This window comes from Centroberyx affinis, unplaced genomic scaffold (assembly GCF_046629955.1).
Source record: "Centroberyx affinis isolate AG114_WGS23_722 - 3 ecotype Tasmania unplaced genomic scaffold, CSIRO-AGI_Caff_v1 ptg000120l_1, whole genome shotgun sequence".
NCBI lineage: Eukaryota > Metazoa > Chordata > Actinopteri > Beryciformes > Berycidae > Centroberyx > Centroberyx affinis.
In genome coordinates this window covers 418,101-440,150 of record NW_027278821.1, presented here as the reverse complement: position 1 = coordinate 440,150, position 22,050 = coordinate 418,101, and the positions used below count along the sequence as shown (strand labels likewise).

At 42.4% G+C, this 22,050-nt stretch overlaps 2 protein-coding genes across 3 annotated transcripts; both read left to right on the top strand.

Annotated features, from left to right (window-relative positions):
• The first annotated feature begins 1,776 nt into the window (after window positions 1–1,776).
• pah (phenylalanine hydroxylase) lies at window positions 1,777–14,414 on the top strand. 2 transcript variants are annotated; one of them, XM_071527951.1, is made up of 13 exons: window positions 1,777–1,898; window positions 3,180–3,299; window positions 6,994–7,177; window positions 8,645–8,733; window positions 9,204–9,271; window positions 10,294–10,490; window positions 10,977–11,112; window positions 11,232–11,301; window positions 11,446–11,502; window positions 11,893–11,988; window positions 12,426–12,559; window positions 12,658–12,773; window positions 13,701–14,414. In XM_071527951.1, exons 1-13 carry the CDS (start codon window positions 1,827–1,829, stop codon window positions 13,742–13,744), a joined length of 1,383 nt encoding a protein of 460 aa, XP_071384052.1. In that variant the 5' UTR covers window positions 1,777–1,826; the 3' UTR covers window positions 13,745–14,414. The 2 variants fall into 2 exon arrangements, with proteins under 2 accessions (XP_071384052.1, XP_071384058.1); XM_071527957.1 differs by having other exon boundaries at window positions 1,827–1,882; window positions 3,182–3,299.
• A 621-nt stretch (window positions 14,415–15,035) lies between these two features.
• On the top strand, window positions 15,036–19,599 carry th2 (tyrosine hydroxylase 2). The gene is made up of 12 exons (XM_071527969.1): window positions 15,036–15,266; window positions 15,727–15,901; window positions 16,175–16,263; window positions 16,385–16,452; window positions 16,541–16,591; window positions 16,707–16,852; window positions 17,822–17,957; window positions 18,046–18,115; window positions 18,222–18,278; window positions 18,629–18,724; window positions 18,834–18,967; window positions 19,440–19,599. Exons 1-12 carry the CDS (start codon window positions 15,036–15,038, stop codon window positions 19,597–19,599), a joined length of 1,413 nt encoding a protein of 470 aa, XP_071384070.1.
• The last annotated feature ends 2,451 nt before the right edge of the window (window positions 19,600–22,050 follow it).

Genomic DNA, 22,050 nt, shown 5'->3' with positions numbered 1-22,050 from the left:
ACAGTATCAGGGTTAGGGGTTCAATTCCCACTGGGGCCACCCATACAAAAATATATATATACGTACATATGCACTTATAAGGTACTGTAAGGCGCTTTGGAATTAAGTGCCCATGAAATGGCATACTGTATGTTGTGATAGAAATTCCTGATAGAGAAAAAACAAATTGGGCATCTCAGACTATTAATACTGCTTGAAAATGTATCTTAACTTGCACACAGTTTGATTCTTTAACATGTGGCTAGGTGGTCCAGTTGTGAGTTACTGTGCATATCATCAAACCATTACCAAACCCACACTGCCCTCCAGTGGCATCTGTGGATCAGGTGTGGTAATGGGAGTAGTTTTCTAAACCTGAGAGTTGGAACCCTATAATGACTCCTACAGCAGATGATAGCATTTTTATTTTTTTTAAATACTGGCATCTGATTGGTCTATGGGCTGTGACTTGGCCATTTTGGATGGCAGCGAACACATTTGCACATTTTTAGCTGATTATGCATGCAATCCTGTAACCCTGACAAAGGTTACTGCAGCCGAAATGTGTTGGTTCTTAATATCAGTTTTTCTCCAGGAATACCTGAATTTTCAAATTTCATTACAATCTAATAATAAAAACAAGATCAAGATCAAGATCAATTTTGGACTTTTTATGCTAAGGTATGGCAAATATCACAGCCTGCCATAACCAATTGATGCCCATGATTAAATGGGATAATATGAAAATAAATAATGCAATGCATAATGGATACAAGGAAAAGTTGAGAAACGAGCTCAGAAATTGCTTCTGAGACTGTAAGCTACAGTGCATAGGCTGACTTCAGCACTATATAATCTACCTGTTGCTGAAACCACCTTGGCCATTGAATTAGTGGATTTTGGCGACACCTTGTGGCACAAAATGGTAACTACATACGTGAAGACGCGGACCAGCGCTCTAGCTTCCAAAACTTTTTAATGTCAAGCCCCCCCAAATAGATACTCATTATATTTGGGTACGATTTTTGTCCTTGTCCTCTATCTGAGGAGATTTTAGTTGTTAGACCTGATTTACAGAAGTGCACATCTGCTGATACTATAAGTGAGGAGATAACAATAGTGGGGAGAGTGAAACCTCTGACCCAAACGGTCTCCTATGATATTCTCTCTTGCCTCCCAGTGAAATAATATTGACATGATTGAAATTAATCCTCCACATTTTGCGGGGGGACCCTGTGGAACCCCCCTCAAAGACCCACTCAGGGCACCCGGACCCCACTTTGCCAACCACGGCTTCATTGGTTGAATCTAGAACTTGCTGTAGCAGCTGAGGGCCTACACAGGTACTCACAAATGCACTTTTTTCTTTTTTTCCTTTTTCCTTTTTCCATTTATTTTTGGAGTCAATGGAAAATGTATAGGCAGGCTGTCAATAAATAAACACGATTATATAAATTATTATTACTCATCAATAGGCTAGAACGCGCATTTTGCTTGAATTATGTCTGTATATGATCCGGTTATCAGTCGGGCAGACCGACCGGCGCTATAACACAGGCTGGGCAGCAGGAAGAAGTGATAAAGGTGGTGGTGATAAAATAAAGTTTTAGTTGAAAGCGCACATACCCAGCGGCAACCCCAACCCAGCAGCGGACAACAAGAACCAGATGTGCCATTATGGTTCTGTTTCACAACAACCCGTCCCGTGACATACCGATGCCGAGGGGGTGTGGTGTCACGTGGCCCGACGTGAAATCGGTGAGGTTTTAACAAGAGTTGGTCAAACAAACTCCACCAAAGATCAGAGTCCTGCATCAGGAGAAACAGATTTACCTTGAGACCAGAGGATGGACGCAGCATACAAGAGAATCAATGGGGACCACGGCCCAGATGCAGAGACAGAGTACAGTGAAACCAGGGTAAATCTTATTTTGACAATAGTGCACAAATTTCTGCTTGTTATGGCATCTGCTGCATGAATTTAAAAGTTTTTTTTAATGAATTTCCTCATATGTATTTGGCTATTTCATCACCTCATTAATTTCCATCAGAAAAAGTAAATCTACCAGCCTATGTTACGATAAAGATTGCTCAAAGAAAAAAACAAGTAACTTGCATATCTATTCTTTCATCCTCTAATTGAAGTCATTCAGTTTTATGTAACAGCAGAATGCCATTCATGCCCATTGTGCATATTGACATGGCATGGAATATTCTACAACAGAAAACAAAGCAGGGAATTGTAAAGATCCTCTGGTGAATAGAGGGCAACTGTAGCTGATGTTGTTCAATAGTGGACAATATGTATTGTTATGATGTATCTGGAAAACATGGCAAAGTCCCTTGTAAACGTCTCAAAAGAGGATTTCAAAATGTCAAGCTGCTGGGTAGAATGAAATTACTGACAAAATGTTTTGATGAACAGAACATGCACGCAGATATTTTTGCAGACTGGAGAAAAAACCCTGCAGCGTAAAAAAAAAAACCTAAAGGCGTGAGGGCTTTGAGCTTAGGGTTAGACAAGATTAGACACCTGGAATGTATATACTGCCATGGCTTTAAATCACAATTATCTCTGCATGCACACACACATCTCAAGATCCAAACTCAAATCAAACAGCCATACGTAAAATAAACTGATATCAAGCATATTAGAATATCTTTGCCCTTGACTGAAGAAGTGCAGCTAAGGCGTTTGAAGGCTTGGTATGCCTCCACAGGTTTGTTTGAGGTGAGCAGATTGTACAACGCACACTCAGCTGCCAGGGAGAGCAGTGAGCAACATGTGTTTGTTATTCACGGTGATCACAGGGAGAGAGAGAGTGACAGAGGGGGGAAAAAAAGGGGGGGATACATAGCCTCACCATTGTGTCAAGGGGAATGGTCACCACATGACCAATGGTTCATTTTAGGAGAGCATAGCCTTTTGCCACTGTCTCTGTTTCACAAACAGCTGACTACTGCAGCCACAGGATATGAGATATATTCCTCTGCAAAATACCACTTGGGTTATAAAATTGCCCAGAGCGCAGATGGAAAGACATTCCATTTCCCTATGCTTGTGAAAAAGAGATTGAAAATGGATAGTGTGTTGCACATGCCTCTGAACCTTCATTTTTCTTTCCTAAAATGTGCGCTAGCTCATTGCATTCACAGCTCTCTCTCTCTCCATCTCTCTCTCTCTCCCACCTCTGTTGCAGAGAAGAAGAGGCTCCATGTACTTGGAGGAGGAGACCAACAACAAGTCGGGCGTGCTCTCCTGCTTCTTCTCCCTGAAAGAGGAGGTTGGAGCATTAGCCAAGGCCCTTAGGCTCTTCGAGGTAATCCTGCCTTCTCCACCGATAACACACACACACACACACACACACACACACACACACACACACACACACGCACTCACCCCTCCCCTCACTCTTTGTTATTTTTTATGTTTCTTTTATAAGCAAATAGCCCAAGACCCCTAATGAAGCATCTCGTACCTTCTGGCAGCCAGCAACAGCTTTATCGCCAACTGCATGTCAGTGTAATGACTTTAACATGAGGAACAATGAGACCGAACTTTATTACCTGCCATTCATCAGTGCCAGAGCCCACATAAGAGCAACATGTAGGGCGTCACCCTGCATTAGCGAGACCCTCTGTCTCTTCTTCTTTCCCAGACCATGGAGGAATTTGCAAGGTATGTTAACACATCGCATAAGGGAATCTGGTCTGATTTAGTCCCAGGCGAAAAACCCCCTGATCATCATTGCTCAGGACGGTCAAGGACGTGTGGCTGGTGGGGGCATGCTGCACCTTAGGGCTTACTACACACACACACACACACACACACACACACACACACACACACACACCTGCAGTAAAAACCAGAGGATGGAGGAGTGTTAATGCAGTGGTAGTGTGCTTTGTTCATCTTGGGCTAATTACTCCTTGACTATGTGTGGTTGAAATAATGGCCTTTTCTCCATAGGTACCCATAGGTTCTCCGCTAACAATGACTAAACAACCCTATCTCCATTGCTTAAGATGCAATTTTGAACTGTTTGAGTCAAAGGGATCCACAAGATAACCATGTTCTAATAATGAAATAGCTTGACTATAAATGGGCTGACAGTGTAAAACATTATGGTCTGACCCAAACAGATGGGCGTGATGAGACGAAGATCGAGCTTTATCCAAAGTTACTGATTAGCATTAAACAAAACAAAAGTTGCATAATTAGAGCATTTCCTGCAAATGCTTGAGGTATTAATTAATTACAGAGATACAGCCCACGTTTTACTAGAAGTAGTTATTGCTCTGAATTCTTGGCAGATTCTCAATGCTGTTTAGGCTGGTGGGGATTCAGAGGAACGTGCTGCAATGATCTATGGGTGTTTTATATAGCAGACTGTGGGCATTGCTTTTACTGACCCCTTTACTGAAAGATTCTAAACAAACTGAGCTTGTGCTAACATCCTTATCTGGGATGTCTATGTATCAGTTATGTGCAAACATGACAGGTGGCTCTTTGATCCACTAGCCCAGCTCCTGCTATTCTGTTTGTGCAATAGTCAAACATTGGACTGGATGTGTCCCAGCCTGCCCCAAATAATACCCCACATTACTGGCAGTGAAATGATTGGTCAGTGTATCAACACACATGCGGTTTTCATTGTCATTTATTGACTTAAACTGACTACGTGCAGCGCTGCATGGAGTCAACGCTGATTGGCAGCACCTCCATCATTCAACCTTCAATGCCCAAGTGATATCAAAGTTCGAGTTTGATGTCCTTGCATGCAAAACAGTTGGAAATACGTTGCATGTTGTGACAATACAGCTGGAGTGCAAAACAGTCAGATCTTTTTCTCAGCCTTGTGAATTTCTGGGGGTGGAGATGTGGGTGGTTGCCTCCGATCAATACCAAGTATCTGCCAAGTGCTGCTCTCCAAATGCAGCTGTAAACATCAGGATCCTCTCTGAACCTATGAGCTCTCACTTCCCAGATCCACCCCCTGCTCCACCCCCCTCCCTTGTCCAGTCATTCCTCTCCTCTCCAACTTTTGTATAAAACAGGCCAAATACCCCCCAAACCATCAACACAACCCTCTAACCCTAGAAAGACTGCAGTGTAAATGACAATACATGTTGGTCAGAATATGGTCATACTGATAGTCTCATAAAACACAACTTTAAAGGTGTCGTGCCTCTCCCTCAATTTTCCTGTACTCTTTCAAGAAGATCTGAAAAATTGAAAATGACGGCTCTGTAGCACCATGTGCTAACGTTTAATTGAGCATCTTGCGTACTCATTTTCTTCTCGCATGCGACTCCACGTTTCAAAAACACTATTCCAGGTCAAAAATGTGGAATTGATCCCCATTAGAATGTGTAATCTTGGTATTTACAATGCAAGGGGTCCTGTAAAGTCACATTCTAAAACTGCTTCCCTGTTTATCCGCCTGGGACTCAAGCACATGTGACATAGCGGTGCGGCTGTCATGTGAGGAGCCGGTTCCTGTCATCTGTAAGCTTTTCATGGCCCGGCTGAGACCTTGAACCCTTGGCAACAGAAGGGTTAATGTCACCGACACCCTACTTTCACTCGGCTCTTAAGGCGGAGTGACGTCCCTGAAGGGTACAGAAATCTGCCAAAACTGGCCCCTGCATCCCTACATGGTTCAGGGCCAGCATTGGCTATGTTAAGCAGCGGCAGGCTCTCTCATTAACACACATGTGAAAGAATCTCTCTGAAATGGGAATACCACTGAATACAGCTGATTTTCTGAGGATCATGATACATTTTCTGTTTTGGAACTGATAGCATTACCATAGTATAAAACTTATTGGGATGTAAAAGCTTATTTGGATTGGAACTGCATGAGTTCATCAGTCTCCTGTTCACCGTTGGTATATACAGTAGACTACATATTTTTATGATCTTACATATTGGAGTCTTGTAACTATGGAAATCAGTTGTTCATATTCAGAAATGTTGATGACTGAGGTGTCTCATATCATAAAACACAAAATTGTTCAATAGTTGAGGATTTGAATTGTAAACTGAGTGGTATTCCCCTTTGATGTGTACCGAAACATACAGTAAACTTGCTGACAATGAGCAGCGCATCATTTTATGGTCAGTAAGTCTGTCAGATGCCAACTAGTAGTGGGGGGTGGTCACTGATTTTGTAATTACAGGGTGCAGGACCACATGGCCCCCAGAGAGCTGCGATGTGTGGAATAGGATCCAGATGGAAGAAAAGAGAGACCGCCTGCTGCTCAGGCCCACCTCTTTACTTGGCCTATGGCAAGGAGAGAACACTCCACTCCCTCTCCCTCCCCAAAGTTACATAAACAAAAACACATTTTTGATCATAATTACCCCATTAAAGATAGTCATGCCTTCTGGCACCAGCCAGAGCTGCTCAGCATTGTGAATTATTAAAAAGGATTCATGTGCAGACTGGTGAACTGTGTCCAGAAAAATCGGAATCCTGGAAACATCCCAACGGTTTTGTGTTCATGCTCCTGAATGAGAAATGCCTAAATGTTGACAGGATGATTTATTTGAAAGTTGCACTAAACCGCTACAATACATCCTGAATGCCTTTACTATGCTAGAATATTCTGGCTGTCAGTGTCAGTTTGCTGAGGGCGAGTTCAAGGCAGCTCTGACCCCAGGTCATGGTGGACTCCACAAAGTCTGACAAATAGCCATCGCTTCAGTAACCATGCAACACCCTCTAGTGGTGGAACAAAGGCAATGTTGCACCTTCTCAAAATACTATCAAAAAGCTTTCTCTCTGTTTACCACATAGATTTTTATCTTACATACTTGTATTTTTATGCTTGACTTTGTTTTTGTAACTAGACCTTTTTTGTAGAATGAAAAGGAGGTGCAAATAAAATACTGATAAAGATGGACACTCAAAATAGCTAAATAAAGAGTCCTCTCTTTTAAAATACCAACAAAGGTCAACTCAAGTGTCATCATGGTCCTCTCCGCTCCCCTGCCTCTGTGTGTTGCAGGAGAAGGGCATCAACCTGACGCACATTGAGTCCCGTCCGTCGCGGATGAACAAAGAGGAGTTTGAGTTCTTCATCAGTGTGGACTCCACCTGCTCCCAGGCCCTGGATGAGGTCATTGACGGCTTACGTACACAAATCAGCGGACACGTGCATGAGCTCTCACGCAACAAACAGAAGGACACAGGTGTGTGTGTGTTTGTGTGTGTGTGTGTGTGCAATCAGAGGACATTACCCCGAACAAGATAAACATGAATCCTGAAAATTAGGAAACATGAAATGTGTACAAATGTTTATGCCGCCATGTTGTGAGAGGAGACTTTACAGATTGATGTCAGTGATCATAGAACTGTGGTTTTAAATATGATAAATGTGAAATGCCGGTCATGGGTGTCAATTGGGTTTGGCAAGCCTAAGTCAGTCCAAATGTGATCTTGCAGGTTTATCATTATAATAGAGAGCAAAGATCAAGCAAAAATCTCCAGAAATCTATTTAGTCATATCTTAAAAAAAAAAATTCAGTGGAGCATTCAGGACCAATGTTCTCACTAAGCTGATAGTGTGATGACCTACGACTAATAATTTATCATATTTACCAAATAATAACATCTTGTCAGTCATCAGTCATTGCTCCACTTTGTCCCCTGAAATTTAGTCAAAATAAGTTTGGAGGATTTGGTGTCAAATATTAGATTGTAAAATATTAGGGACCTTCAGGTTTCGTGAACTGACGCCCCTGATGTAATTGATTCATCTAAATAATCACATAATATGGAGACAAATACAGTCATTTATCAAGTGAGTGGAGCGCTGGGTGGTGCGTTATGAATTGCCCCTCCAGACTGTGTAATGGACGACCAGCGTCGCCGCTGAGACTGATGGCCTGTCTCCCACATCTAGACCCTTTATTAGTTGTTTCCAGAATGACATTAGTTTAGTTACTGAGGACCAACAGGCCCGGCATGAACAGAGGAGCTCTGTGTCCCGGTCCCAGACTAACACTGGCGGGGGGGACCATGCCAAGGTCACGGCGGGCTGAGACAGACGGGGCCACCATGGATCCTCCTCTGACCCCGGTGTAGCCATTGTGGGTTGCTGGTCAGGGTCAAGTGGATGATATTTATGGCCTGTTTTGGAGACGGCCTGTTTATAGAGGAGCCTGGCGGGGCCCTATTGTTCCCCCAGGCCTCAGGCTGGACCACACTGCACAAATGCAGATTAATGATGGGACCCCAGTGTTTTCGACTGTCATAAATCCACATGAACAAGCAGATGACCCCCGCTCACTGTTCTGTTGAGTGTCAAAATGCCACTCTGGCACAAAAAATGCCATGGGCAAATCTTCATCATCCACATCATCATCATCCACATCAATATCAATTTGTGCCGTACTCATTTACATCAGTCGAGAATTATTACTGGACACCAACACAAGGCAGTGGAGAGGGGCACAGAGATATAGAGACAGGAGACAAACCTATCCATGACAGTGCCAGATGCTCTAGAAAGACATTTGTTGCACTGTTTGTTGCAACTATTCGAAATGTGTAAATCGTCCAAGCTCTGGGAAGTCTTTGTAGATTTGCCTGATTAAATAAATGTTAAATAAAATAAATATCTATATTGATATTGATGATATATTTTTACTCGCCAGTCCCATGGTTCCCTAACGACATCCAGGACTTGGACCGCTTCGCCAACCAGATTCTGAGTTACGGCTCCGAGCTGGATGCTGATCACCCAGTAAGGACTGACTCATCTATCACTGTCTGTTTGCAACATCCTGCCCCTGTATTTGTGTGTGTGTTTGTGTGCGTGCATTTGTGTGAATGTGTGTCCACTCACGCCTACATGTTTTATGAAAGACAGAGCTGCAGAGATGACAGGCCCCACTCTGCCGGCTATTCTAATGGAAACTATCTAGACACACAAATTGATGTCATTGCTTTAATTGAGCCCCTATAATTATAGATAATTGCTCCCTTTTGCCACCGCCATTAAAGCGAAATGTATTCATCATAAGCTGAAAAACACTCTACAAAGGCTTCATTTGAATATGTATTTGCGTGCTCTTATTAGAGACGGAGTGCATAATGCTGTCAAAGGCCACAGGGTTTAGCCTTAGCGGAGGATTTCCACTCTTTGATTTAGTTGTGAGTGTACAGGCTCCGATCATGAGATCTAACATGGCTTCCCTTTGTGTTTGTGCCCAGGGCTTCACAGACCCAGTGTACAGAGCCCGCAGGAAGGAGTTTGCGGACATTGCCTACAACTACAGACAGTAACTAGCCTTAAAAATGTTTTTTTTCTTAACTCTTCTCTCTTTGTTTCTCTGTCTCACAAGTTTGGAGAAAAGTTATGGAGGAAAAAGACCTACTATATTCAAGGGGCTAGTACAACTCATTTCCCCGCTTTGCCCTTTCCTGTAAATTATCATAAATAAATGGGGAGAAATTATAGGGGGGTAGTGGTGGATTTAAAGCCCCTGTCTTTGTGTGCATAATTGAGACGTATTATTCACAGGCACTACAAAGAGCGGCAAGCCCAATGAAACGCCCACTGAGGAGGCGCACATTTACATAGCTGTGTAACACTGTGATACGGACAAATAATGAAGTGACGCTGTGGTTGTACACTCCCCATTTCTCTGCTACTCTCACAGTCCTCCTTATCTGTGTGTATGTACACGCGTGTGTGTACATACACACAAAAAGTAATAGGATACAGCAGGGGAAATATGAATAATATTCTAAATTGGGGTAATATAAACCCTCAACAAAAATTCAACACATTAATTAGAATATGTGCCAGCTCATGTGCAGCGAATGTACAGAAATATGTCCAGATAGGAAAAACAGTGCAGCAAATGTCTATATATGTATTAGTCCAGATCATGCAAAAAGAATGCAAAAAGCTATCTAGGGTAGTTCAGGTATAGACAGTGCAGGTGTCCTGCCTCAGCTTCCTCCTAATTGGCTGAGACTGGGGCCACTTGGGCAGGAATCATTGTACAATCTGATGGCTGTCGGCACAAAAGAGCACCTAAAGCGCTGTGTTGCACCTTGGGGTGCTGAGGTGGAGGCTGAAGGTGCTCCATAGCTGCATCAGCTCACCACAGAAAGAGGGTTGGGAGGTGTCTAAGATGGCCTTAAGTTTACCTTTCCATTGCTAACCCACCTGAACAAATTTCATTAGTCTGGGTTTTCAATGGACAGTTTTAGTGTCCCATGATGGTCTGAATGATGTTTCAGAGGCTTTTCCACTGTGAGTAAAATCCTGAGTAAAATTCTATGTTTTTCCCAGTGGCCAGGTCATCCCCAGAGTGGAGTACACAGAGGAGGAAAAGGCCACGTGGGGCACGGTGTTCAAGGAGCTGAAAACCCTGTACCCGACGCACGCCTGCCGCGAGCACAACCGGGTCTTCCCCCTGCTGGAGCAGTACTGCGGCTACAGGCAGGACAACATCCCCCAGCTGGAGGACATCTCCCGCTTCCTGCAGTGTAAGTGAAGGGGGGGGAGGCGGCAATTGCGTAAAATCCCTTGAACGGCATTTCTCCATCTACCATGTGGGTTCGGTCCGGACCCAAGCTATATCCCAGACCATTTAACCATTTAAGCCTTTAAAATCCCTTCTTAAAACGTATTTTTATAGACTTGCTTTAATGTGATGTTTTTTATCCTATTATTTTTGCTGTTAAATTGTTTTTACCTTCTTTATCTTACCTTGTGCCTTCTTTTTTTTTTTACTTGCTAGAATTTATTTTATGCGTATGAGTCATACAGCTCTAGATATGGCATCATACAGTATATGCTCATTCATTCCATTTTGGGAGCCCCTTGCCGCGCTCGTGACAGTGGGAAGCAGGGCTTGTCCAAATGCCCTACTTCCTATTCATCTCTCTCTCTCTCTCCAAATCCATAACCGCTCACGCACAACAACACAACACACGCACCCCTTCTTTCATCCGTCCCTCCCTCTGCCACAGCTTGCACAGGCTTCCGGCTTCGCCCTGTGGCCGGCCTACTGTCGTCCCGGGACTTCCTGGCCGGGCTCGCCTTCCGCGTCTTCCATTCCACGCAGTACATTCGCCACGGCTCCAAGCCCATGTACACACCTGAGCCGTGAGTGTCACGTCTAACCTCAATCTGGCGAAAGAAGAAGAAATACATAATGTGTGTGATGACAAGAAGTGTCAGTGTAAGTCAGTGTAAGTGTAGAGTCAGTTCTGTTTCTGCTGCAGGGACATCTGCCACGAGCTGCTGGGACACGTTCCCCTGTTTGCTGACCCTAGCTTTGCCCAGTTCTCACAGGTAATTAAGCTTTATGCAATGATCCTGTATACTAACTATATAGAACAATATTATCTCCAAGCATGCTATTAGGATAAGATACTATCTTTAGATTCACGGTATGTAACCTTTTGTCTCTTGTGTCTTTGATTCTACTCTATATAGGAAATTGGTCTAGCATCCCTTGGTGCCCCCGATGAGTACATTGAGAAACTTGCCACTGTAAGTACTGTGTACAAGAAAAACAATTCGATGAATTAATCAGTGACAGATCATTTCTAATTCTGGTACACTCCATTGATCTAGGCTCACATTAATAAAGTATCTCAGCATTTCGGGACAGGTTTGCTTTTTATCTCGTTCTGACTAAGGTAGACTAGAGTAGGGATTCCCAAACGTTTTCATGTCATGGATCCCCAAATAGATACACAATAGACCACAAGCTATTTGGAGAAACTTTGATATTAGATATGATTAAATTCCACTGGTGGAGAGAAAACAGTGGAAACCTTTTATCAGAATAGTCAGTCAGTTGTATATTATCTTATTTTTTATCTATTGCTAACTTGTCAGAAATGAAATACTGTTATGAACCCTCATGTCTGTCTTCAGGTCTACTGGTTCACTGTGGAGTTTGGCCTGTGTAAGCAGGGCTCTGAGATCAAGGCTTATGGAGCCGGCTTGCTCTCATCATTTGGAGAGCTGCAGGTAAGAGGGGGACAATTCAAGTGTTTGAGTTAAAAAAAAACAGAATCTGCACATTCATTACAATAACTTCAGTCAGCGCCTTGCCCGCCTCCTGCTGACCACCCATCTGCTGTTATAACACATTCACCTCGTTGCACAAGCAGAGCTGAGCAGGCAGTGGGTTAGTGGGTCCACTCGGACTCGGGATAAATGTGTCACTGGGGGACTCTGCCCGGCGGGGAGTGGATAGATGAATACTCCACTACCGAGGTCACAAGTTACATCAGCCACTGTCAGCAGAGGATGTGCACTCTGCCAAGTCACATCAGCAGCAGCGACTCAAGCTGAGCCCTGAATCATGCTGCACTTCCTGTTTACCGACAAGCATGACGGGAATAGAGACTCTCATTGAGAAATTGAAATCCACCAGGATTATACCCTTTTACACTTTTTTCCAGTACTGCTTGACAGACAAGCCCCAGCTCCAGGCCTTCGACCCAGAGAAGACCAGCCTCCAGAAATACCCGATCACAGAATTCCAGCCTGTGTACTTTGTCGCTGAGAGCTTTGAGGACGCCAAAGAGAGAGTCAGGTACAAATAAGCGTTTTGTCTTTTTAATTGATATGCATTTCTCTTCTTTCTCTTGCAGTGCACATGAGCTAACTGCAATAATGTCTCTCTGCCTACAGGAAATTTGCGGCCACCATCCCCAGGCCTTTCACAGTGCGCTACAACGCCTACACCCAGAGTATCGAAGTGCTGGATAACACCCAGCAGCTCAGAAACCTGGCTGACAGCATCAGCAGTATGTGGCAAATTCACAAGTTCACCCCCTGGATCAATACATTTGAGTGGACAGTCCGCTCTCCAGTCCACTATTTCAATTCGTTTTGTCAGATAGTTAAAGGACAACAACGACTTTTTGGGAGTTTGGCTCTTTGGTCACCTTACCAAATAACTGATGAGAGGATTGGCACCAAAATCATCTCTGTGTCTCCCGTGGATGGCTCTGTCTGGTGCACATGCTAACACTTTAGCATACAGCATTTTAGCTCGTAGGCGCCTAGCATTAACCTAAAGATGAGAAAATGAGAGCATGTATTCGTTCCAAGACTGGATGGTCAGTTAATTTGGATGACAAGTGTCTAAAACTGGGTAAAATAGACATAAAATTCAACAAAAAATACACTTTCAATGGCAGAAGATCTCTCTTCCCGCGAAACATTGAGTATAACTTGTTTTGTTTACAAAGGAAGTGAGTGAAGTTAGCCAGACAGACGTCACTAATGATGAAGATTGAGATTTTATTTTCATTATGAATCTCCATCTCATAAAATGAAAACCAATACCAATTTTAGATTACTAAAGGATTTATCTTCACACTTTAAGGATACTGTATGCTAAAGCGTTAGCATGCGCAACAGACAGATCTAACTGACACAGTACTTTAAGATTAAGATGAAAGACAGCATACACAGCAAATTTTCTAGTGTTAATAAGTGTTGATTTTTACACTCTCAGAGTTAGTTTAACACCAGTGATTTAGCATGAGTCAGGTTTCAAACCCATGTAGTCACAACTATGTGGCAATGCATTAGCCAGACAGCCACCAGGACATCACAAGTATTGATGAAATTTTACTGATATGCTTCTCATTTGACTGGAAAGGTTCATTTGAATTTTTTGGGTTTTTTTTTTTACTTTAATAATTGGATTTTCTGCTTTATTTCAGGTGAGATGGGGATACTGTGCAATGCCCTGCGGAAACTGGAGTAACCTAAATGGACATGGTGTTCGAGCCGATGCACACAAGACAGAATCTCTCATTTCTTGATAGAAACTGTCATTTGTTTATTGGACTGCTGTCCTCTTGCAGTTATGCTTAGCATGCTTGTCAATTAGCTTCCTTTGTATTCAAAAAAATATGCAAGTCAAATAATGACAATATTACTGTAATCCCATTAGTAGGAAACTGTATATTTTAGTCAAGTGAATAATATGTACCCTGTTACTCTCAATAATTATGCAAAAATAATAACCAGTGTTTGGTGTAATAGCTAAAGATCCATTGTACATATTACATTTCAGAAAACATTAATCTTCTATAAACAGATATATTTTTCATAAGGAGGTAATTTAATCAGCAACATCTATTCAATAACCTATAAATTTATTTAAAGCTAGAAGCTCATTGATAAGTTACTTTATTTTTAAATACAACAGCAAGTGCTTAGGAGAATATCTAACTTTGCATCCACTGGCAACATGATACCACACTAGCAGAAGGGAACAAATGCTGTAATCTGCCTTTTTTCTACCCATTTTAAACCTAGAAACATATCGCAGAGGTATTTTTTTTCCCCACCAGCCTTCATTTCAACCACTTAGCTAAATTTAATGTTTTGTATGCATGAAATGTTTTGTAATTGATGTGACAAATAAATATCTCCTCTCTTGTACCCGCTTCTCTATTACTCTTTTATTCTCTATTATTTCATATAAGCCTATACAAATTCTCTACATTTTAACATTGTAGAGAAATTATAGGCTAAATTAGTTAATATTGAATGTCGAATTTAATTGACTAGGCTACGTGATGGAAACAATAATTTATCATTTTTCAAAACACTGAAGCACTAAAATGAATAATAGCAGTACCCATAAGGCCTTTGAAAAACACTTTTTTCCACAATAAACAGGATTATGAAACATAGCCTAAGTAGGCCAATTAATGACCTGTTTTGATCGAACTCATGTCTGACTCAACAAAATTTCGATCCCGACTATAGTGTCCATGACTACTAGTGTAGTGACTATAGTGTCCACTGCTAAAGTGGGCTATTTTCTTCTCCTACCACCATGCTATTTTTGTTCCATAAACAGAATGCAATATCATGACGCAAAAGGGCCCTAAAAAATCAGACGCACGTATCTGCGCAACTCATTTCCATAAAGAATTCAAGACGGCACGGTATTTAAACCTGTCCACCGCGCGGATGGCACAGCCACCGACGCACTTTGTTTTTCCAACACCTTGAGGACAGCGCGCAGCCGACAGAGACCCTAAATGAAGACGGAGAGCGGGGTGCAAAATGTGCCATTTACTGGTAGGAAGCAGAGTCTCATCGAGGACGCGCGGAAGGAGCGCAGCAGTGGCTCCTGCTCCTCGCCGGGGCCCTCGAGGTGCGGAGACGGCTTCGTGTTTGAGGAGAAGGACGGCAGAGTCACGCTGAACATCCTGTTCGCCCTCAGCAGTGAGAAGAATGCGGGATTCTTCAAAACTGGGAAAATATTTGAGGTGAGCAAAACATGCCTGTCTGGTTTAGATTTGTTTAAAAAAAATGTTAAAATTGAAAAAAAAAAAAAAAAAAATCAATCAAGCCTCAATTCAGTAAACACGTATTGGCAAAGTCCTATATCAGCTGACACCAGAACTTGCTTATTATTATTATCATAGGCTATATAGGATATATTATTATATTTGGCTATCTGCTCAAGGGGATATTGGTCCTGAATGCTGCCCTGGTGCCATTTGTGGATATTAGGCTACTTCCAAATTTTGCCTGATCTTTCGGCTATAATGATAAAAATTTAAAGATCAAATATGAACCCACTGTGCTCAGGTAATAGTCCTGCACCTTGCCATACCTAAATGACACCCATACAGAAAAAACATCTCAGGAAAGCTTTGATTAGGATGAATGTCGGTTTGTTTTTTTTAGAGAGTTGACATCCTCCCCATTCTTTTTCCTCTTTAGACGTTTGAAGCTAAACTTCTGCATATTGAAAGTCGACCCGGGAAGAAGTCGAAGAACAGCACGACCGACCTGGAGTTCTTCATGAAGTGTGAGGTGCACAGCTCCGACCTGGACATTTTTATCAACTCACTGAAGAGAGTGGCCGACGACGTCCGCACAATCCCAGAGGAAAAAGGCAAATACACCATTTTATTATTAGACTTCTGTTACACTTATTAGGCTTACTTGAACTTAGAATTAGTGTGACTTATGTTAATATTAGGAAATTTAATTGACAGTAATATGATGTGATGTTGTTATCAGGTCTAATATTCATTCATTCATTCATTCATTCATTCATTCAGTGAATGCTTGTTCTTCTTTTCATTACCATTACCATAGGATAATGTGTAATAAGGCCTATTACAAAAATCCTAATTTTTTTTTTTTTCTTGTGTCATCGTCACAGTTCCCTGGTTTCCCAGACAGATAAAAGACTTGGACAGATGCAACCTGTTAATAACAAAATTTGATCCGGACATGGACCAGGAGCATCCAGTGAGTGTTTCCATTATTTATTTATTTTTACTGCAAAAACAACATGGTTTTATTCTCTGCTACTATATAAGATTTTGGAAATTAGTGTACATACTTATGTGCCACACATCTCTTTTTGCAGGGATTCAGTGATCCAGAATACAGAAAAAGAAGGGCTTTCATATCTGAGCTCGCCTTCAACTACAAACAGTGAGTCACTACACAAAATAAATCCTGCCATCATCTTCATGCCGTATCAAATTATTTCTCATGAATGAATGGACTGCGTTTGTTGCAGGGGGGACCCGCTGCCCAGAGTGGAGTACACAGCAGAAGAAGTATCCACATGGTGAGACTGAACTACATAGTCCTACACATTATAGATGATGCGGATGCGTGGTGGGGCATGATTATGCCACCAGATGGCATGAGGATGTGACGATGTGGTGTTGTCATGTCAAAAGGAGGGAGGTGTACCAGAGGCTGCGGAGCATCTACCCCAGCCTGGCCTGCAGGCAGTTCCTGGACGGTCTGCAGCAGCTGGAGAGAGAGTGTGGCTACGGAGAGGACAGCATCCCTCAGCTCCGAGAGGTGTCCGCCTTCCTAAAAGGTGAGGGAGAGAGACAAAATGACAATCAAAGGCTTACAAGCTTTAAAATATAAATAAACGTTCAAAATTGTAACAAAGATGAATACTTTCAAACAGAATCATGCTGGAAAAACATCCTGTAAATGAGAGGTTTTGTTTTATTGTTTTGGTGTGTGACTGACTTAATTTTGATTCATTTTGCTTTATATTTGCTTTATATCTGTAAATATTGTACACATGCAGAGTTGGGTATAAAAATGCATTCCACTACAGTTACTAGTTACATCATCAAAATTGTAATCAGTAACATAATCTAAGGGATTACGAAAACTCAGTAATGTATTCTGATTCCTTTCAGATTACTTTGCCATGTTTGAGATATAAAGGTACAGATAAGGAAACATGAAAAATTACAAAAAATTCTGGAAATTTCAGGTTTGCATGCAAACCCAAATTTTCTTCTGTCATATTTTATAAAGACGTAGAACACCTGCCTCTATTTAAATGAAAAAATAAATACAAATATTCCCCTAAGCAATCCTTTTCACATGTATTTGTAATCAGAATACATTAATTTTATTTAGATAATATAACTGAATAGTTACATTTTTGTATTTAGAGTAATGTTGTTACAAATATTCCATTACTATCCAACCCTGTATGCATATATGAACTTGCTGTTACTTATAATTAATATACATGACTGCTTTGGCAACACAAGCAGCCTATACTTGTCATGCTAATAAAGCCATTCTTATTCTGATAGAGAGAGAGAGAAGGGAGGGGGTGAGAGACAGAGGCATAGATAGAGAAAGACTTATCAAACTAACCATAATGATTCTGTATGTTTGTGTATGTGCAAAGTAAAGACCATGAAACCAATGTGATCACACAGTGTACCAGTGCATATTGATGCTTCTATTCCCTATGCTTCCTTTGAAGTGCGTCTCAGTGTGTTTGAGTGCTGCTGCCCTCTCTGTCCGTCTCCAGAGAAAACAGGCTTCCAGCTGCGGCCAGTAGCCGGCCTGCTGTCAGCCAGAGACTTCCTGGCCAGTCTGGCCTTCAGGGTGTTTCAGTGCACCCAGTACATCCGCCACTCCTCGGCACCCATGCACTCCCCTGAGCCGTGAGTCACCCTAACATTCGGGACTTATCTCAATTTGTATTCAGCAGCTTTGCCTTTCATTCACTTTCCGCTCAATCTACTCCAACAGAGATTGCTGTCATGAACTGCTCGGCCATATTCCCATGCTGGCGGATAAAGAATTTGCCCAGTTTTCCCAGGTAATTGCACTGCACAATGTTTGTCTTTTCTTCTTCTTTGATTTAGCATAGCATAGTGTAATCTAGTTGTATTAACTTTAACACTCACCACTTTGAACGCTTCCAGGAGATTGGACTTGCCTCGCTTGGAGTATCAGATGAAGACATCGAGAAACTGTCAACAGTAAGAGTCTTATTTGTACTCTCAAAATTAGACATAAATATTTTTTTCTACAAACTTCATTGAAAATGAATGAAAAAATAGACAGTCATGCACATGTAGTCCATTAGCCTAAAAGGTAAAAAACATCACAATAGGGGGAAAATAAATCAATTTCAACTCAAGAATAACTATTTCAACTGCTTGCTCATCTAAATATCTAAGGGAAACAGGTTATCCTCAATTGGTGCAAATAATGGATCTTTAATGCCATCTAGTGACAAAAGTAGATGACTGCACATTGTGTTTCGGCACCTTCTCCTCCAGAGAGACTTTGACCATCTGCTCCTCTCTTGTTGTCCTCTCCCTCGCAGCTGTATTGGTTTACCGTGGAGTTTGGACTCTGTAAGCAGAATGGAACAGTGAAAGCTTACGGTGCTGGACTCCTGTCCTCCTACGGAGAGCTTGTTGTGAGTTTCTTTCCTGTCTTCACACAGGCAGAAACATTTTGCTACAGTATGTGTTCTCCTTTATGTCCCACTTACCTGGTATAGTGACAGCCTTTGACCTGTCTTCCAGTATGCCCTGTCCAACGAGCCCGAGTACAAGCCCTTCAACCCGGAGGAGACTGCAGTCCAGCCTTATCAGGACCAAACCTACCAGCCTGTTTACTTTGTGTCTGAGAGCTTCGAGGATGCCAAGATTAAGCTGAGGTACATACTGATAAGCACATCATCGCTGTTGGGTGAAAACCTCATATCTTTTCAGGAACTAACAAAAACAGCCTTGTTTTAAGCTTGATCACCATTTATTTTTGAGTTTATCCAATGAGGTTTTGAAAGGGTTTCATAGAATTTTCTCAGCCCATAGAGAACCATGTAATCCCTCAAGTGAAGTTACATGAAATCAAAATTGGAGTTACAAGGTTTGCACATAACAGCGATATACAAATCTAGTGGATCCTCTGTAAAAGTGTTCCTATTTTGTCAGTCAAGGTCTTAAAATGCCTTCTACCCTTCAAAATTATAATTTGTTTTAATCTGGCACTGCCAATCCTTTTGTAAAGTGAGTTTTTTCCAAACAGAGGATATCTGAATGTTATATGTTATATGAATGCACACCTTAGCTTACACGTAATGACATGGGCATCTTTATGTATACTAAGCAATCCACCCGCTCCCACAGGAGGTACTCTGCAACAATCAAGCGTCCCTTCTCGGTGCGCTACGACCCGTTTACCTGCAGCATGGAGGTTTTGGATCAGCCCAGTAAGATCCAGAACGCCCTGAGCCAGATGAGAGAGGACCTGAAGATCCTTCACAGTGCCTTGGAGAAGCTGGGCTGATGCTAAGGCCATAAGCAGAAGAAGTCAGGCAGACCGAGACATGCAAGCACAAAGCTGGACGTTTGGCCCGTGTAAATCCACTATGATGAACGACATGTAAAAAACACTGAAAATCACAAGATAGATACAATTATGAAGTTCATGATGTACCGTAGGGCCATTCAGTGGTATGTATAATGTATTGTACAATGTAATGCGAAAAGAATGTAAAAACAAATAAACATATTTATTTTCAAGAAGATCTCAAAAGGATATAATTGCAAAAGGAAAATGAGTGAGGGAAGTGAGTGAATGACACTGACAGATAACATGGAAAGTTACAGAAAAAGAAAAAAATGTAGCCATTCTGCAGAAAAAATACTGAGGAGGTGAAAGGGAGAGAATCCAGTGTTTTTGTGTTTCAAGGAAACGGAGAAGAAGAGAGCAGAGGTGATGAATAAAGAGGCGTTGCTCTGCCATGCTCGCCACCATGAAGAACGAGAGAGAGAGAGGGAAAGAGAGAGTGAGACTGGAGAGAGAGAGAGACTGGACCACTACAATATAGGGCTTGCAGGCCATTTTCTAGCTTCTAATTCCAAACCAACTATTTCCATTTGGAAAATTCTTGGAACCCATTTATCTTCATGTGTTATTAAGCAAAGGGAAGGAGCTAATTATGAATGATTTAAGTATCATGTTCCCTCTGCTGGTCAAGGCCGGAGCCAGCATTGAGGCCCAGCACATCGGTAGGGCCAGGTCACCGGGACCTCACAGTAGACCACAGCACGGTCAGTAAGGCTGCACTGCTGACAGATGCTCTTCTGTCTTCTCTCTCTCTTTATTTCTTTTTCGCCGTATGAGTGGAGAATTTGGCCCTTGTGCAGTTGAGGGGCGTCCAGCGCTTGATCTCCATATCGGCGACAATGCGTGTCAGAGTCATGTGCGTCGAAGCCTTGAGCAGACAAATCACCCCCATCTGCAGGACTCATAAAGCATCGTGACGAACACGGTGGCTGGCAAAGCCTCCGCTCGGCCACCTTGTGTGGGAGGCCTTCCCTTCCCATAATTCCGCTGTACAGTAAATCAAGCCTGCGCCGGCCTCCCAGGGAAACCCAAGCCTCTCTGTTTGCGGAGTAGAGAAAATTGTGTGTGGAGAGAGAGCACGGGTGGAGGAGAGAGGGAGAAAGAGAGCGGGGGAAAGAGTGATCTACTGCTTGACTGGTGTGCAGAAATGCACACACACATCCACGCTCTCCAACCAGAAGTCAAACACTTAATAATTTCTAGTATCTCATTCTACATCCAGCACACTGAAATCCACAAATCCCCATGAAACCGCTGCCAGGATCCAAATCTGCTGAGCCCTAAACAAAAGCAGGTTGCCATGGCAACAAGATGACTAGTAAGGGATCCAGCTAGATTCTTGTGCCTTGCATACTCGCCGCAAATCCCAAACGCTGTATCATCCTGCCTCCAACCATAAGTGTTTCCTTTGTTGATGTCATGGCCATCCCTACCTTGGCTTGGATACCTCCTCCAGGCTGGAAGCAGGGTCATGAGGTTCATTGTGTCCTCAGGCTGAGAACTCATAAAAGGAAGATATGCAACGAGATGCAAGTAAATCCGGTGATTTCTAACACTTTTGGCACCAACATGCAGCTGCCACAAAGTGAGTCTACTGCATCAACTGTGCAGATGATCGATGAATTGTACTACACAGCAAGTGATGACGGAGTGCTTTTTGACGGACTTTTTGTCCTCATCAAGATCAACATAATCACTTCATTCTGGGAAAGCATTGCACAACAAACCTGCCACAAGATTAAATCAAAGTCCTAGCCTCAAAGAGTTCTAATCTCTTTCTTTGTTTCTCCTCTCCTCATTATTTTTATTTGCTCTCCTCTCCTTGAGCCCTGGCTTTAGTTGGCAGCGCCGTAGAAGAATTAGCCGAAGAGGAGGAGATTAGGAGAAAGTGGTGAAGAGTTTAAGACTGTCTGATCTCGCTTTGATCCGTTTCACAGTTTGTTATCACACCACACACCGCCGCAAGAGATCAAACTGTTTTGCGAGGCACAATGGCTTCATTCAGTTTATATCAAAAGTAACATGAAGGTCTGTGGCAGTGACATCTGAGGAGGTGTTTCCCAGAAGAAAATGGGGAAAAGAAAGAAAAACCCTCCAAGATGGATCATATGATGAAGCAATTATGCCAATCACTTCACAGATAAGATGGAATTAAATCTCGATGCTATTCTACTCATTGACCATCAGATGGTGTCCTTGAGTCATTGTGATTTGTAAAGACACTGTTGATCAAGAGATTCATGACTCATGTTTCTGAGAAAGTGTTGTCTCAGTTAACAATTCCAATGCCCTCTAAAATAGGTTTTTATACCCTCTGGAAAATGTTCAGTGTGTGTGGACAGATGAAAATGGCAGCTTCTTGCCCCGACGTCGATGTCTCTGTGTTTC

Coding starts and splice junctions, on each gene's coding strand:
- pah (XM_071527951.1), top strand. CDS start 1,827: ATGGACGCAGCATACAAGAGAATCAATGGGGACCACGGCCCAGATGCA. Junction 8,734..9,203: donor AGCTGGATGCTGATCACCCA/GTAAGGACTGAC, acceptor GTTTGTGCCCAG/GGCTTCACAGACCCAGTGTA. Junction 12,774..13,700: donor CCTGGCTGACAGCATCAGCA/GTATGTGGCAAA, acceptor GCTTTATTTCAG/GTGAGATGGGGATACTGTGC.
- th2 (XM_071527969.1), top strand. CDS start 15,036: ATGAAGACGGAGAGCGGGGTGCAAAATGTGCCATTTACTGGTAGGAAG. Junction 15,267..15,726: donor AAACTGGGAAAATATTTGAG/GTGAGCAAAACA, acceptor TTTCCTCTTTAG/ACGTTTGAAGCTAAACTTCT. Junction 16,592..16,706: donor GCAGAAGAAGTATCCACATG/GTGAGACTGAAC, acceptor TCATGTCAAAAG/GAGGGAGGTGTACCAGAGGC.